The sequence below is a fragment of the Podarcis bocagei genome, assembly GCF_964188305.1.
Source record: "Podarcis bocagei genome assembly, chromosome: 4".
In the NCBI taxonomy this organism is placed as follows: Eukaryota; Metazoa; Chordata; class Lepidosauria; order Squamata; family Lacertidae; genus Podarcis; species Podarcis bocagei.
This window is the reverse complement of record NC_138128.1, coordinates 69,854,394-69,870,735: the sequence shown is the minus strand read 5'-3', so window position 1 is coordinate 69,870,735 and position 16,342 is coordinate 69,854,394. Positions and strand designations below refer to the sequence as shown.

The following is a 16,342-nucleotide window of genomic DNA, read 5'->3' as shown; positions in this document are numbered from 1 at the left end:
CTGGAGCTTTCGGCTTCTTGTTACTGGAACAGAGCAGGATCTCAGTGTTTGAGTTCCTATAAATACTGTTGAGGGGGTGTGGTGTATAGCCTCCAACGTTCTGGGCAGAGAGGAAGTTCCCAGGTTAGTGTGCCTTTTCTTCTTTTGTTCATTAATTACTTGAGGGATATCTTGAGAGATTTCTTGAGTGATATTCTGAGTACCATTTAGGAGGGTCATTAGGTGTGGATTAGTTGCTAAAGCTTTCGTGTCTTGACCTCTTGAGCTTGTGAAGAGTTTTTCTGAGAAGATGGTTGTACTGCACTTAGTTGTGCTCTGGCTTGGCTTCGTGTATAGGGGCGAGCTGTGGTTTTGTGCCCTGTGCCAGCCAGATCTGTGTAGGGATTGCAGGGGGGTGCAGCATCCGGAGGTGCCACTATGGTTTGGCTACTGGATGGTGTCTGTAATTTATCTGTGGAGATGGTCTGGGTTTGGGTCTGGTGTGGTTGATTGGAGATGGCGTTCTGTGTGCCTCTGGTTCTGGTGTCGGTTTTTGTGGGGAGGGCTAATTTCCAGATGTCTGGCAGGCGGGACGTGTCGTCACGCTTGTTCATGTTGTGAGGGTGTTTCTCTATCTCGATGGCTTCCATGATTATTCTCTTGTGGTGATGTTCCATGTTAAAGAGCAATTTGGAATCTGCAAAATTAATTTCGTGTCCTGTTTCTTTCATGTGTTGGTAAAGAGAGGAAGTTTTTTCTTCTTTTTTGACGGCATTCTTGTGTTCTGCGATACGTGCATTTATTCGTCTGTTTGTTTGTCCAATGTACGTGGCTGGGCAGACTTTGCAGGGTATTTCATAGACCCCTTGGTTTTCTAACTGGATTTTATCTTTGGGGTTTCTGAGGATATTGGCTATTTTTTGGTTGGTGCACCAACCAAAAAATAGCCAATATCCTCAGAAACCCCAAAGATAAAATCCAGTTAGAAAACCAAGGGGTCTATGAAATACCCTGCAAAGTCTGCCCAGCCACGTACATTGGACAAACAAACAGACGAATAAATGCACGTATCGCAGAACACAAGAATGCCGTCAAAAAAGAAGAAAAAACTTCCTCTCTTTACCAACACATGAAAGAAACAGGACACGAAATTAATTTTGCAGATTCCAAATTGCTCTTTAACATGGAACATCACCACAAGAGAATAATCATGGAAGCCATCGAGATAGAGAAACACCCTCACAACATGAACAAGCGTGACGACACGTCCCGCCTGCCAGACATCTGGAAATTAGCCCTCCCCACAAAAACCGACACCAGAACCAGAGGCACACAGAACGCCATCTCCAATCAACCACACCAGACCCAAACCCAGACCATCTCCACAGATAAATTACAGACACCATCCAGTAGCCAAACCATAGTGGCACCTCCGGATGCTGCACCCCCCTGCAATCCCTACACAGATCTGGCTGGCACAGGGCACAAAACCACAGCTCGCCCCTATACACGAAGCCAAGCCAGAGCACAACTAAGTGCAGTACAACCATCTTCTCAGAAAAACTCTTCACAAGCTCAAGAGGTCAAGACACGAAAGCTTTAGCAACTAATCCACACCTAATGACCCTCCTAAATGGTACTCAGAATATCACTCAAGAAATCTCTCAAGATATCCCTCAAGTAATTAATGAACAAAAGAAGAAAAGGCACACTAACCTGGGAACTTCCTCTCTGCCCAGAACGTTGGAGGCTATACACCACACCCCCTCAACAGTATTTATAGGAACTCAAACACTGAGATCCTGCTCTGTTCCAGTAACAAGAAGCCGAAAGCTCCAGCCTGAAGATGACGAGTGAGACCTCGTCGAAACGTCGCCTAGACACCCCAACTCTTACACGGGAAGACACCCGAAGACACCAAAACCTGCATTCCTGTACCCGTGAAAATCTACGAAAGCATATATATATATATATATATATATATATATATATATATATATATGATGGATGTACCTAAATGCTAATGATCTTCCAGACAAGATCAGAAGACAAATCTTGACGCACTTATAATTCATGTAGAGTTGGTAATTGGAAGAAGAGAAACAACAACAGCATAAGGTGGAGACGGCACCACTGACAGGCAAAAGAGAAGAACAAACTTTAGGTGCTAGAAATATGGTTCATTGCAGGCCTGCCATGTTTTGGGGTGAAATCCATCTTCAAGGGCATGTTTCTACTAGCAGCTGCAATGGATGGATTCTACAGTCACTGCAGTAACCCTTGCATTTGAGAATTCCTGCTGGACACATGCGCCTGAGGAAGAATGGGAAGAAGACTCTTGAAACCTATCACTTCTCCAGAAGTTGACCACAAACATCTTACCCCACTGAAAATGTTGAGCCTGCAAATGAAAAGAATTTGAGACAGAAAGCAAAAATCAGTAATTTTGAAGGGGAAAAGTTAGAAGTCTACTTTAAAACAATGGTGGTAGGCCACTGAGAGTAGTGGGCAGAGCCAAAGACACCACTCATCTTCTCTCTATTAAGTTCCTCACCACCCAGCACTGCTTACTTCTATTTTTAATAAGAGAGAAGCTGTGTGGCATGGAGATAGGGTGAAGCATCTCTCTCTCACACACTGCAGATATCCATCCATGCAACATACCAAAAAGGAGTGCCTTTTGGAAGTGTGGATCCAGTTGGATCTGTGCTTTGAAAGCGCAGTGCTAGATACTACAACATGTGAGTGTCACTTTAAGAGAATGCACCTGGCACTTACTCATAATAAATAATATAAGACACACTCACCTGAGGGGAAAGAAAGAGCATTGCAGTGAAGTGGAATGGAGAATTTCAGGAAGCCAAAGCAATGTGTGAAGGAGAAGCTTGGAAAGCAAAAGAAGAACAAAGAGAGCTAAGAGGATAGAAGAAAAGTGTGACAAGATAATATATTTTTGTAAGCATTATACCTTACTAAAGCCATGGCATGTGGGAAATATTATTATTACAGTCACAGTCAGGTGTTTTCATTCCGGAAAGGCCTGACAGAGAATCTAGTACCTTACGGCTTAGTAATGCAATCTGATTCACACCAGTGGGGCTGTATCCTACTAATAGATCACAGTGTTGTCCCATATTCTAGAGAGTCAAAACTGAGGGGTTTTGTCGCATATTTTCTCATATTTAATTCTTTCAGTACCCAAAAAATAAGGTGGCTGTTTATATTTCAACTCAGTTCTCATGACCCCTCAGGTATAATGCTTGACGGTTGCTTATTGTACAACTGCTGACAGTAGTTGTCACAGTTTATTATCTTTTCTTGAATTATCACTCCTCTTACATATGACACCCAACTTTAGCAGGCTTTGGCAGAGATTCAGTGGAAGAAGCCTCCAGGCTGTTCTAGTGTCACTCTGAAAATGGTCATGGATACAAATAGATGGCTGAAAAATAAGTCCTCAAAGATAAAGGTGTTGCCAGTTGGCAGATGATGCCTAGTGGAAACTTCATCTTCGGTAAATGTTACCTTTGATCACTATCTTCTTTTTGCTGTTGTGTCAGCTGTAGACTAGGAGGTTGTTTATAGCTATAGGATGTTTACAGAGAGAATGCATCTTCTCTTCTGTTTTATCACCTCAAAGAGCAATTGCCATGCTCAAGAACTAAGCAATAGAGGTGATGAGTATTTCTCAGGTGGATAATCATATTGCGAAAAAGGTGTTTAGTTTCCCTACCACCACCTTTAAGTTGAAATGAGGCAGCTTTACTGTTTAGTGGCTTTTAAGAAATGTGTGCTGTTTTAAAGTTTCTATTTTGTGTGTGTGTGTGTGTGCGCGCGCGTGCACGTGCGCGTGTGCTGTTTCAAAGTTTCTATTTCATAGATAGATAGATAGATAGATTAGATAGATTTATGTTGGGTACAGGTAAAGGTAAAAGATAAAGGACTCCTGGTTAGTTAAGTCCAGTCAAATTCGACTTTGGGGTGCGGCACTCATCTGCACTTTCAGGTCAAGGAAGCCGGCATTTGTTGGCAGACAGCTTTCTGGGTCATATGACCAGCATGACTAAACCACTTCTGGCACAATGGAACACCATAACTGAAGCCAGAGTGCATGGAAAAGCTGTTTACCTTCCCACCACAGCAGAAGCTATTTATCTACTCGTGCCAGTATGGGGAACCTGCAATCCTGCCTTCAATGTTGTTAGACTACAGCTCCCATCATCCCTGACTGTTGGCCATGCCAATTAGGACTGATGGGAGTTGTAGTCTAACAACTTGGGGCACACTTTCCCTCCCCACCCCACTTTAAATGAAGAGATGTGATGAAAAAGCTATGCTACTTCCTAAGATTATGTGTAGCAATTTGCATTATTTCAAGGACATCTGGAATACTTTATTCACGTGTATGAGAGCTACATATATCACCCCACTAAGCAGCAGCAGGGCTCAATAGCAGGAGTTCACCATACAACATTAGTGGAAGAAAGTTTATAAGTCCTTGTTGGTACCTGTTCTGCATTTAAAACACCCCACTCACACAAGCATCTTTCTACCTGCTGCTCTGTAGAGTCAGTGGACCTTGTGAGAGGAGTGGAGAGGGGAAAGTAGAAGGCAGTATCCTTCCTTGGGCCCTCCATCTGCTCACAGACACAGAAAGCCTTGGGGTTAGTTTAAAAGGGGCACAATACAGAGATTAAAGTCTTTATTCTCTACCACGCTTGCTTTTAGAGCTGGGAAGCCTGCTCTTATTCAGAGCAGATGCTTCAGGGACAAAACAGCTCAGCTGATAATGAGGTGGAATTCCACTCCACCCTTTGAGTTGTATATCTGCAAGATCCCTGCCAGTCTTTTAACCATGAGTTAAAAACTCTTGCTTTTGCTGCAACAGACTGACCTGGCTACCTTTCCGGAAAGCCTTTGTCAGTTTAAGACCGTAAGTCAAGTTTATTTTTCTCCATCTATTTTGGTTCTGTTATGTAGCTGTGCCAAACTTCAGTTGTCTGCAACCTGTAGGAGGCATGGAAATAGCTGAGTGTGACAATATCCTATCACGTGACAGATTTAAGAACACAAGGGAAGCCCAATCAGGTCAATGGCTTATCTATTCCAGCATCCTGTTCTCACAGTGGCCAACCGAAGGCCTATGGGAAGCCAACGAGTAGGACCTTAGCACAACAGCAGTCTCTCCACCTGTGATTCACAGTAACTGCTATTCAGAGGCTTACTGTCCCCAGCACTGGAGGCAGAGCATAGACATTGTGACTGGTATCCACTTGTAGCCTTACCCTCCATTAATTTGTCTAATCCTCTTTTCAAGCTATCCAAGTTAGTGGGCCATCACTACTTTAACTAAATATCATCAGAAGAAGTAGGAATAAGACATAGGTTGGCAGCAGCCACATGTTTTAAGGTAATATGTAGTTTTCCAACAGTATCAGAAGCAAAAATGAAAAGAAGGAGGGGGTGACTTCAAACAGTACCATTCTGCTTGTGCAACACATTTTGGGGGGAAACCCTTCAGAGCAGATTTGGGGAGAGGGAATGCAGGGGTTGTAGGGAGGGGGAGAGAAGGTGGCCTGCCTTTTGCTGCTTCTGGCAAGACATTCAGTATCACTCATTAACATGTTGTAGCTCTTGTTTATTAAATTGTACCACATTGTAATTATTTTGCACTCCCTTTATTATGTCAAAATGGTCCATGCATTGAAGTTTAGTTATAGACAAATGTATTTACATTTACCAGATTAAACTAGTGATTGATTGTTTAAAAGGCAGGCAACTGATGAACTGAAATAACAGGTAAGATTTGTCATTAAATTACTGTGATCTACGTGGCTGAAGCCAGGTTTTTAAGGCAGAAATTGAGCTTAGCAATAGATGGGTTTATTTTACCTGCCAATATGCAAGAACATCCTGGCAGATCATTAAGAGCAGAACTGCATAAATTATTACTGATGCCCATCCAATTTATATTGCTCACCCACAGTTTAATTAAAGCGGCCTTTGTAATAGAAATAACTGTCTACTTTTAACCTACTGTGGAAAAGAACAGGTCTCCATTCTTTTTCTGCTGAGCATTCCTCTGAGGGAGGAGCAACAAAAGTAGTGTTCACCTAATGCCATGGAGCTTGGTAAATATTTCAGTTCAACTGCATATAAATGTAAGACTGAGGGCTTGGGCAGGACAGTAGGTTAATGAGCCCACAGTGACTGCAAATTTTATTTAATGTTCGGTGGCCAAGTGGCCAAGCACTTGATTCCTGTCTGTGGCTACCGGTAATTTCTGAATAGCTAGGAAATATCTAGGTGGACCTGAAAGGGGACATGCCTCCCCTTTCTCCACCTCTAGCTAAGCATGGATGTATTCTAGGTCTCTCTGTGAAAATAAACAACAGAATTGCAGATTGAGTCATAGAATGAGTCCAACTGGGAGAGATCTGGGGAAAGAGAGCTTTAGAGGCTCTGTAATCTAGTAGCATTTTGGGGTGCTCACTGCCTCCTTCTGGAGATCTGATGTTGGCAGTAAATCTGGAGTTTTGGTGTGTATCCACCTTTCCTTCACTCAGCTGTTACAAGATACCATAGGCCTCCAGTAGGGATGGAGGAGATAATTTATTCAGTTTGCATTCAAATATGCATGTACCAAACTCTCAGTTTCCTAAACAATGCGCAAGCTGAAACACAGCCACCTTTCAAAACATTTCTCCAAATTTTGCAATGCTGTTCTCCAGCCAAGTAATGTGTGCATAAATGCATATACTAGGATAAAGTGTGCATAAAATGCATGTTAGTTAAAAGAGCATACCAAGGAAATTTGTTTTGCAAAAATGTGCATATTAGGCAAAATTACCTACAAAAATAATGTCTACTTTAGGAGAAATTTGCCCTAAAATGCTGATCAATTTTCATGAGCACTTTTAAAGCACAGAAATGTTGAGAACTGAGCTTAAGATTGGAAAAATGAGAAACTGGATTTGACAGAATTGTCTGCCTGTCATCTCCACCCCCATCGTTCTGCCTGGACGCTGAGGTCCAGCGCCGAGGGCCTTCTGGCGGTTCCCTCATTGCGAGAAGCAAAGCTACAGGGAACCAGGCAGAGGACCTTCTCGGTAGTGGCGACCGCCCTGTGGAACGCCCTCCCATCAGATGTTAAAGCGATAAATGACATTTAGAAGACATCTTAAGGCAGCCCTGTTCAGGGAAGTTTTTAATCTGTGATATTTTACTGTATTTTTGGTTTCTATGGAAGCCGCCCAGAGTGGCTGGGGAAACCCAGCCAGATGGGCGGGGTACAAATAATAAATTATTATTATTATTATTATTATTATTATTATTATTATTATTATCATCTCCAGTCACCTCCCTTCTCAGGGAAACCAAATATAGGTAGGCACTGCACCCCTGAAATTTATCACCATGAAGAGAAATAAGGTGTGAATAATGAAGTATAAAACTATTCTTGATATATTACAATATTGCCTGTTTAAAACCTATCATTGTCCTTTCTGAGCCTCACCTTTATCTAGTGCAAAATGCCTCTATCTTGGAAGCATTCACCATGCTTTTTTGTTTTAAAAAAGAGAAAAAGATCAGATACAGTGGTGCCCCGCAAGACGAATGCCTCGCAAGACGGAAAACCCACTAGACGAAAGGGTTTTCTGTTTTTGAGCTGCTTCGCAAGACGATTTCCCCTATGGGCTTGCTTTGCAAGACGAAAACGTCTTGCAAGTGTTCCGATTTTTTCCCCCGCTTCCCCCCTTTTTTCTAAGCTGCTAAGCCGCTAATAGCCTTTTAGCTGCTAATCCGCTAATCCTTTAATAGCCTTTGGCCTTTAATAGCCGCTAAACCGCTAATAGCGCTAATCCGCTAAGCCGCTAATAGAGTTCCTTCACAAGACGAAAAAACCGCTAGACGAAGAGACTCACGGAACGGATTAATTTCGTCTTGCGAGGCACCACTGTATAGTGAAGAAGGAATGAGCTGTAGGTAAAGCAAGTCAAGAGCTAGTGCAGCAGAGTGTCTAAGAGTCTGAGTTGGGAAATCTCTGGTTGTAATCTCACCTCAGTTGTGAATTACATGACTTCAGGCAAGCTACAATTCTCTCAGTTTCCTCTCAGTCTCCACTCCTCTGCAGGATAATAGTACCAGCATGTATTTCAAGCTGTTATAGTGAGTTCTGAGATGAGATAATGTATGTAAAGTACTCTGGATATTTTGAAGTCCCAAATAAAAGTTAAATATTTATTATTGCTTTTGCCATTACATGGGGTGGATCTAAGCAACTGTGAGCAGAAGGAGAAAATATATTACTGCCGTTATGTGAACTCTTGAATAAGTGCTAGTCTCACAGTGATGAGAAATATAGTGGAGAAAGAAAATTCATGTGATAGCAAATAAACTTCAGTGGACCATTAAAAAACACCTCATGAAAAGAGTTTTGTGAGTGGAAGAAATCTAGGTTTGGCCTCACTTTACTCACACAGCATGTTTCCACTTCATCAGAAACAGCCCTTACTGAAGAGGAAAACATTTTCCACTAGCAAAATAGCACTCTTGGTTTTAAGCCAAAATTTCTAGAGTAGCCAGTAAAATAATGCGGGTTTGTAGAGGGCAATAAGGGAGAGTTTGCAGTTTCTTCATTTGTAGGGGTTGCATAGTTTCTGTATTGAAAATAAAGCCCAATATTTAAAACTTAAACGCCCATTCAGGTCTTCCCCCTCACATGATTAATGATTGCATGTGAGGGTATAAATATGGGTCTCACACACTGATCCCAAGCTGTTGTCTATCAGCTTCACCTCTCTGCCATTCATGTGCTGAGAGATGCATCTGTAGGGGAGAGACTCCTATTCACAGGTAGACTCCCACCAAGATGTAGAACCCCCGAAGTGAGTCTCGCATTCTGCTTCCACACAATGATTGCTTGAGGGATAACTCATGGAGGGGGCTAAAGCTTCCATGCTGGGGGGGGGGGAATCCTGGGGAAGCGGGCAGGATTATGCTAGCCTACTTTCCTCCATATATCTCAATAACTTTAGAATAACACCTGCTCCTACGGACATACACTGTACCCTTTGCCTCCCTAATCTCATGCTGGATTCCATTTCATAGTTGAGAGTGACACAAAAGTCTGTCGTAAATTAGACTTGATAGATAGATTAGATGTGTCTATGTCACACATGGTGTTTTTGCAGTTGCCTCCACAATCAAAACAAATACATTCCTTTTGCATATATCTGCTTGTGTGAAGAATGAGATCTGGGATTATAACATCTGTTAGCCCAGACTGGAAGACAAACCAATGGCTATATTTTGACATATTAATTCTTCCATTATAGTCAGCTGCTGGTTGCTTGGGAGCTTCTTAGCAGGAAAGAGTTAAATAATGAGTGACTCACAGATGCTGTGCTCTCAAGCTGCCAAACCAATGAAATATATGCCATGTATAAAAATGAACTGATGAGCTGAAATGAAGGTGTTAATGAAATTAAATGTCATCGAAGTTAAAGCTGGAAGGTAGATTGATTTATGTAGATAAATAACTATATGGACTAAAGGCTTTAATAGTTTAATGTCAGAAATTAAAAGACACAGAAATAACAGAATAATTTTAATTATGCAGAGGAAGGGATTACTTGACATTTGAATAAATATATTGAGCTAAGTAGACTAGTAGTGTTGAAAACACCTCTTGTATGCTCCAGTTTCAGCTTTCTTTCGATGACCTGGAAGTACTGAAAGCTACCAAACCAAGGTCTGTCAGTTGCCTTTCACAGTAACATTTTAGCTAGCTTAGTTTAAAAAGAAGAAGTTGAAAGTGGATTTAATTCTCTCTCAACTTTTAACAGAAAACATAAATAGAAGTTATAATGCAGTTCACTTATTATTTCCTGTTGCAGAACATGACATAAATGTTCAGCAACATGACCTGATCGGCCATTTGTATTTGACTTGGGTCATGTCTGGCTAAGTCTTGAAAGGGCTTCTCAGTCTTTTGGCTAAGGAGAAGTTCTGCTTCTCAGTCGGTAGAGCATGAGACTCTTAATCTCAGGGTCGTGGGTTCAAGCCCCACAATGAGTGAAAGATTCTTGCATTGCAGGGGGTTGGAATAGATGGTATTTATGGTCCCTTCATTTCAATTCTACAATTCTGTGATTCTAGCAGAGCCTCTTTTGTGATGGTACTTACTGTTCCAAAGTACCATTACTCCTGTTTTTCCCTGCCTGTGGGAGCCATTATGTGCTAGCAGCCCACAGTACATTTATCAAAAAATGAGTCCTGCCACCTTTTACCAAAAAAGGCACTGATTCTAGCAATACATAGTGCACCAGGCAGGGAAGGCGGAGATGGTCTAAACATTTATTTTGTAATGTGGGTTCTACTCACAGAAATATCACACTTTATTTTCTTTTAAGAAACTCTTTTCCTACTGCCCTTTCCCCCTCCTATTCCTTCTAATAAGCCTCTAGAACACAAACAACAGAGTTGTGGTAATACTGCTCTCCCTTGATCGATAGTTATAAGGATTACTGAGGTAGTATGTGGCAAGTCATTAGGAAACCTCTAAAACAATATATATATGGTTTGTTGTTGTTATAGTTAAAATAAAAATTGACCTTTATACCTTGTTTAAAAATTGGAAGCATCTTGGTGATTATGCAAATATCAGTGGGGAGCACAACTGCAAATAGGGTTTTTTAAAAAAATACATTTATCCCATTTTTCTTCAAAGGAACTCAAGGCACCATCTTCAATTTATATTCACAAGAACCTTGTGAGGTAGGTTAGACTGAGTAACAGGCTACCCAGTAAGTTCCATTACGCCACATTGGTTCTCCCCCCTCCCCCTCCCCGTTTACTGTCAAATCAAGAACAGCAAGCATTATTGAAGAAATATTTAATTTAAATTTTAAATATATTATGCAAATTTCTGCTGTCCAGCAAACATGGAACTTAAATTAATCTTTACTCCTGGAGTAGTCTGCCAATAACTAGCAATTTACAAGCTCTGCAAATCTGGAACATTTATATAGATTATAATTGTGCAAAATACTCTTTCACTGCATATCTGAAGTAAAGGAACTGCTGAGAACAATTCACTGCCGTCGTTCTAAACTAGCAGAGCAATTTTAGCCACTGCTGAAGGCTGGGAGATGGGAGTTCTGGTGGAGCCAAGAGATCCCCAGTATGCCCATAGAAAGATTCATAGGTGTAGATTTATGACTGGCAGTAGGAGCTGAAATAGCATGTGTCAGAAGCAGCCTTGGATGCTCTGAATCCAAAGTCCATTCATTCCTGCAGTATGCCTACAAAACAGACCCCCCCAAACTATTCCAGCCTAGAGCTACCAAAGGTACAGTGGTGCCTCGCAAGACGAAAAGAATCCGTTCTATGATTCTCTGATTCTCTTCGTCTAGCGGTTTTTTCGTCTTGCGAAGCAAGCCCATTGACGGATTAGCGGATTAGCGCTATTAGTGGCTTTTAGCGGCTTATCTGCTGATCGGATCAGCTGATAAGCTGCTTAGCAGCTTAGAAAAAGGGGGGGGAACCAGCAGGAACTCGCAAGACATTGTCGTCTTGCGAAGCAAGCCCATAGGAAATTTGTTTTGCGAAGCACCTCCAAAACGGAAAACTCTTTCGTCTAGCGAGTTTTCTGTCTTGCGAGGCATTCGTCTTGTGGGGCACCACTGTATTTTCCATTACGTTGGTGTCAATAGGTAGGGAAACAGTCACAAAGAAATAAATTGCAGGGAGGGAAGGGTGCAACTGTCTGCAACAGAAAATTATAGAAGCATCACCTTGTGGTGATTTAAAACAAGACCTGTAGACATCAACAAAGAAATTGAATAACTGGATATTCTGCTGAGGTATCACCAGTTCCTTGTTTATCTTCTCATGCATATAAAGCATGAGATTCCATTTTCTTATGAAGTTATATTTTTTTCCAATGGTTGGACTTCAAAAGATGTCATATTGTTGACACCTTGGCCAATATAGGAAGTGGTTTCTGTTCCAGATACAGCTATGGAACTCTTTTCAATACGGTACTCAAAAAGAAAAGAGACCAAAATAATCAGGGTGACGGATATGAAGAAAACATGCCCCATATATAGCAGTATAAAACAGCCATAACTTGCCGTCATGGAAAAGAATCAACTCTGAAAGGAAATCATTTCTCACTGGCAAATGGGATTTCTTTCAGCAAACTGACTTTTCACTGTTTTCGACAATGTGTCAACTTCTTTGATTATGGAGTCTGAAAGTGATATGGGGTTTTTTTGGGGGGTAGATTACTATGTACTTTTCATATTGATGTTCAGGCTTTGTGCTCTTGTGGCCCAAGGTTACCAGAAAGAAAGTTATTTCAAATCTAAGATCTATTATTTGGCTGCAGTGAGTTTGGTATCCATTTTATTAGTACGATTACTCATATTCAGTTCAAGCTGGGAACCAAATTGTAGTTACAAATACAAGGCTAGATTTCATTTGATTAGATGCCTCAGTCTATGCATTGATGATGATAGAGTTCGTAGCCATATCGTTCAACCTGCTACCTTGCTATATTCTGAGGCAAAATTTCCCATTCCTAAGAGATACCTACCAAGACTTTCATATGACAGAGAGTCATAAATACATGCTGTGACTAGTCCCACATCAATCTCTTTGTCTCACTAAACACAAACCCCACAAATCCTACCACCTTGTTTCTTCTTCCACTCAATAATGGCTTCACCTTTACCACTTTGCTACCCTGCCCTCACTCCTTGTTGTGAAATGGTCTCTGTGTGATTAACAACCCAACCATGTGAAATTCTAGTCTGTTTTCAGAATGAACTGCAGTCACTGCAATATCAGTGCCCTGTCACGACTGCTGGCTCATTTTGGAGGAAAGGTGGAATATACATTTAATAAATAATAATCATGTGCCACATCAGTAAAATATTGTGGCCCTTGAAGTATGGATCTGTGCAATTGCAGCAGGCAATAACTACCATGACCATGCTCATATGCGGGGCAGTGATACCACCCAAAGTCATTCTGGAGCTAAAGAAAAGGACAAAGGAACATTTCACCTAAATGCTGTTGTGGGTATCATAGCAGCTACAACTTCAAAACTCCATGCAGTGGAGGAAGCATTATATAATGGAGTTGCATAGGCCAGCAAGTCTCACACAGAATACTATTTTAGCAACGTTGGCCGCAAGCCACTCTATGCAATGTGCACAGTGTGCCTCTGCAGGCCTTTAAGATCAGGGCATTAATGCTACAAATTAATTTCCTTCCATTATGTGTCTCTTTTCAGAAATGCTGATTACTTAAAAGCACTCAGTGTGTAGCCAAATTCTTCTAATTCCTTGTGTTTTATTTTAGGTAATACTGCCAAGGTGTTCATTGAAGTACAGGATGAAAATGACCATGCTCCTGTCTTCACAAGAAAGCAATACATAGGAGGCGTGTCTGAAGATGCTAGAATGTTTGCTTCCGTGATGAAAGTGAAGGTGAGAATTAAACAAGCACATGGCTGAGGTCAAGAGTCCTGTATTTTGGATGTCTAAATATTATATGTTCATTTGGATGTCCTCAAAAGGTGCAACTGTGTAAAGCAAATCCACCTGCCTATTCTAACACTTAGCTTCGAGTCTATCAGGATGCAAAGATGCCATTTGGTATGTATACAGATATTTTGTTATTTATGGGTGTGAAGGTTTGCTTGTGAAAAGAAATTTCAGAACTGATTCAATATACAATTATTTATAATTACTAAAGTATAAATATTCATTTATACTTACTATAATAATACATTATTATAGTATTATTATAGTATAGTATAATTAATACCATAATCATACTTTTTAAAGGCATGCTTATGTGTCAGTCCTGATAGTCCATTCACATGTGCAGAGAGGAGGTGCTAGGGTTTTGGTACTGGCATGAGATTCTAACTGGTGGGCATGGGCTAGCCCATTGGAAATTGCAGCTCCAATGCAGCAGCGGCTGCCACTACTGTTACATTGACTTGTCCTTTCTTATAGTTCCACATAGAAGCACTTGCCCTGGTGTCTTTGGTGGTGGCGGTGAGATAGGCACCAGAGGCATGGCAAAGAGTTTGAACAGCTGTCCCCAGTCTTGGAGCTTTTCTTTCCACCATCTTTTGATCCCTGAAGGAAAAGCACTTTTCACATAGCAATACTGAATCATAAAATTAAAATAAGGCTTTAATCCAAGCATCCATACTTACATGTTAACAGCATCAAAATCAGTAAGAGTGGCTTCAGAGAAGATGGCATGGATCCCAAGAACCATGAATGCAGCTAATTTCATGGAAAGGGATTTTCTTATCCCTGACTCCCCTCCTTCTCCCTCTACAGCCATCTTTACCCTTGAAAAACCTCTCCAGAGAGTTGAGAATATTACAGGAGACATTGGGGAAGGGGGTGGGTCCGAATTGGGCAGAGGTCCTTTCTACTAAGGCTGTTATCTAAAAATATTTTTTGACTATTTTTCTATACACACAAAAGCATAAAATTGCTCTGAAATCAGATTCACTACTTGATGTTTGTATACATTTTAAAAACTTGTATACCAGGGTGTTGCATTTGAAGGGAGTAGGGGGAAAGATAATGGGAAAAGTACCATATAAGCAAGTATGTTTATGAAGAGATTACATGTGACTAGAATACACTTATGTGTGTCCTTTTCTATCTTCCTCATCTTGCATTTTGTGCAGTCAACATGGGGAAGAATCTAAATTGCTGACAGGTTTGTTGAAAAGTGTCCATGGATGCCTGGCCTACCAAGAATTCTCTTATTTGGACCTGATTTAGGGAGCTAGAAATCTAATGGAGAATGACAGCAGTTTATTAAAGAGGCCCATTATTTTCCCTCAAGGTAGTTCTTCATAATGTTAACTCAGAGGTATTATGGTTAGGTTAAGATTTAGAGGAGGGGAAGAAGTAAGCTCTCATCATTCATATTTTCTCACTGTCTCTGACAGTAGCAGCAGGAGACAGGAAGCCTATTGGGAGGAAATCTACATCCAGGAAAGCAAACCCTGAAATCAGAAAGGCTAAGCAGGAATCATTATAGCTTAAGAAGTGGGCAGAGGCTATTAGGAGTACTTGATTATCCATAAATGTGCTATAGAAATGTACAATCACTGGATTGACTATAGTCAGAAGAATAAAAGTGCTCGTATCACAGAGAATTAAACTACTGTTGTAATTTCTATTTACAGCCAGTCTATAGTTATAATTAGTTGCCATAAAGAAACCCATCAGTTCCATCCTCTTGCTCACCAATGTAAAAAGAATGAAGGCATTTCTTATCCACAGAAATGTGTTCCATTAACAAGAGATGGTTGAGCAAAATTTGGCTGAATTCGATTGCAGCCCTATACATGATTCAGTTCAGTGGAACTTACATCTGAGTAGACATGCATAGAATTGCACTATTCATTAGTAAAAGCCCAGCTATCATCTCATACGTCACAAATGTGGGCATCTTACTATAGTGGGTTTTGTTTCTTCGTTTGTTTTATTTTATATTTATGACTGCTTCTTTCTGTATCTAACTGTCACCCAACTTTCTTTTTAACCCTAAAATAATGACATTGATTATGACCACGTCCTGTCTCTGATGTTGGCCACTGTATCATCTATTGCTTTATACCATTTAATACCAGTTGCTGAGTACCACAAGTGAGGAGAGCACTGTTACATACAGGTCCTACTTGTGGGATACCCATAGGCATTTAGTTGGCCATTGTGAGTACAAAATGCTGGATTAGGTGAGCCTCTTATGTTCTGTCTAATTTTTGACCTCTTACATCTGACCTTCCACATTTTGCCTTATAGACTTTTACAGAATTTAGCACTCTAATCCTAAATTTGTTTACCAAAGGAACAAACCCTTCTGAGCTCAGCGAGACTCACTTTTGAATAACCATTCTTAAAATTGCAAGTAAATAATCCAAAATATAGGTTGACTTTATTCCATCCCAGAAGCCATTATAGTAAGGAGAGAGAGAGAGAGATTTTGACTCAACCATTGAAACAGCAATCACAAAACAACCTTAACTGTACGTATATTCCATGTTTATACAAAAAATCATCATACACATCCATTATGTAGGGAAACGAAGATCAATTTACTTGATCCATGAAGTGCATTTTCCACGTTGATTGACTTTTACCCCTTCCAAACAGTAAGTCTTTTAGAATGAATGTAAATGAAAGTTGTATCTGTACCTTTTCCAAAGAATTGTCTCTCTAGATAGGCAGCAAGAAAGTACAGAACAACTAAATCTGCAGGTTACATAAAATCATGAAATGAATAACAACCCTGCAGTTTATTTCTCCTTCAC

General features: G+C 40.7%; 1 protein-coding gene across 18 annotated transcripts in view; it reads left to right on the top strand.

Annotated features, from left to right (window-relative positions):
* Positions 1–16,342, top strand: part of PCDH15 (protocadherin related 15) — a 678,468-nt gene that overhangs the window by 596,828 nt on the left and 65,298 nt on the right. For all 18 annotated transcript variants that reach the window (XM_081189558.1, XM_081189550.1, XM_081189563.1 and 15 more), the window contains one exon: positions 13,351–13,478. In XM_081189558.1, coding sequence (XP_081045684.1) covers positions 13,351–13,478 — 128 coding nt within the window. The remainder of the gene's footprint in view (positions 1–13,350; positions 13,479–16,342) is intronic.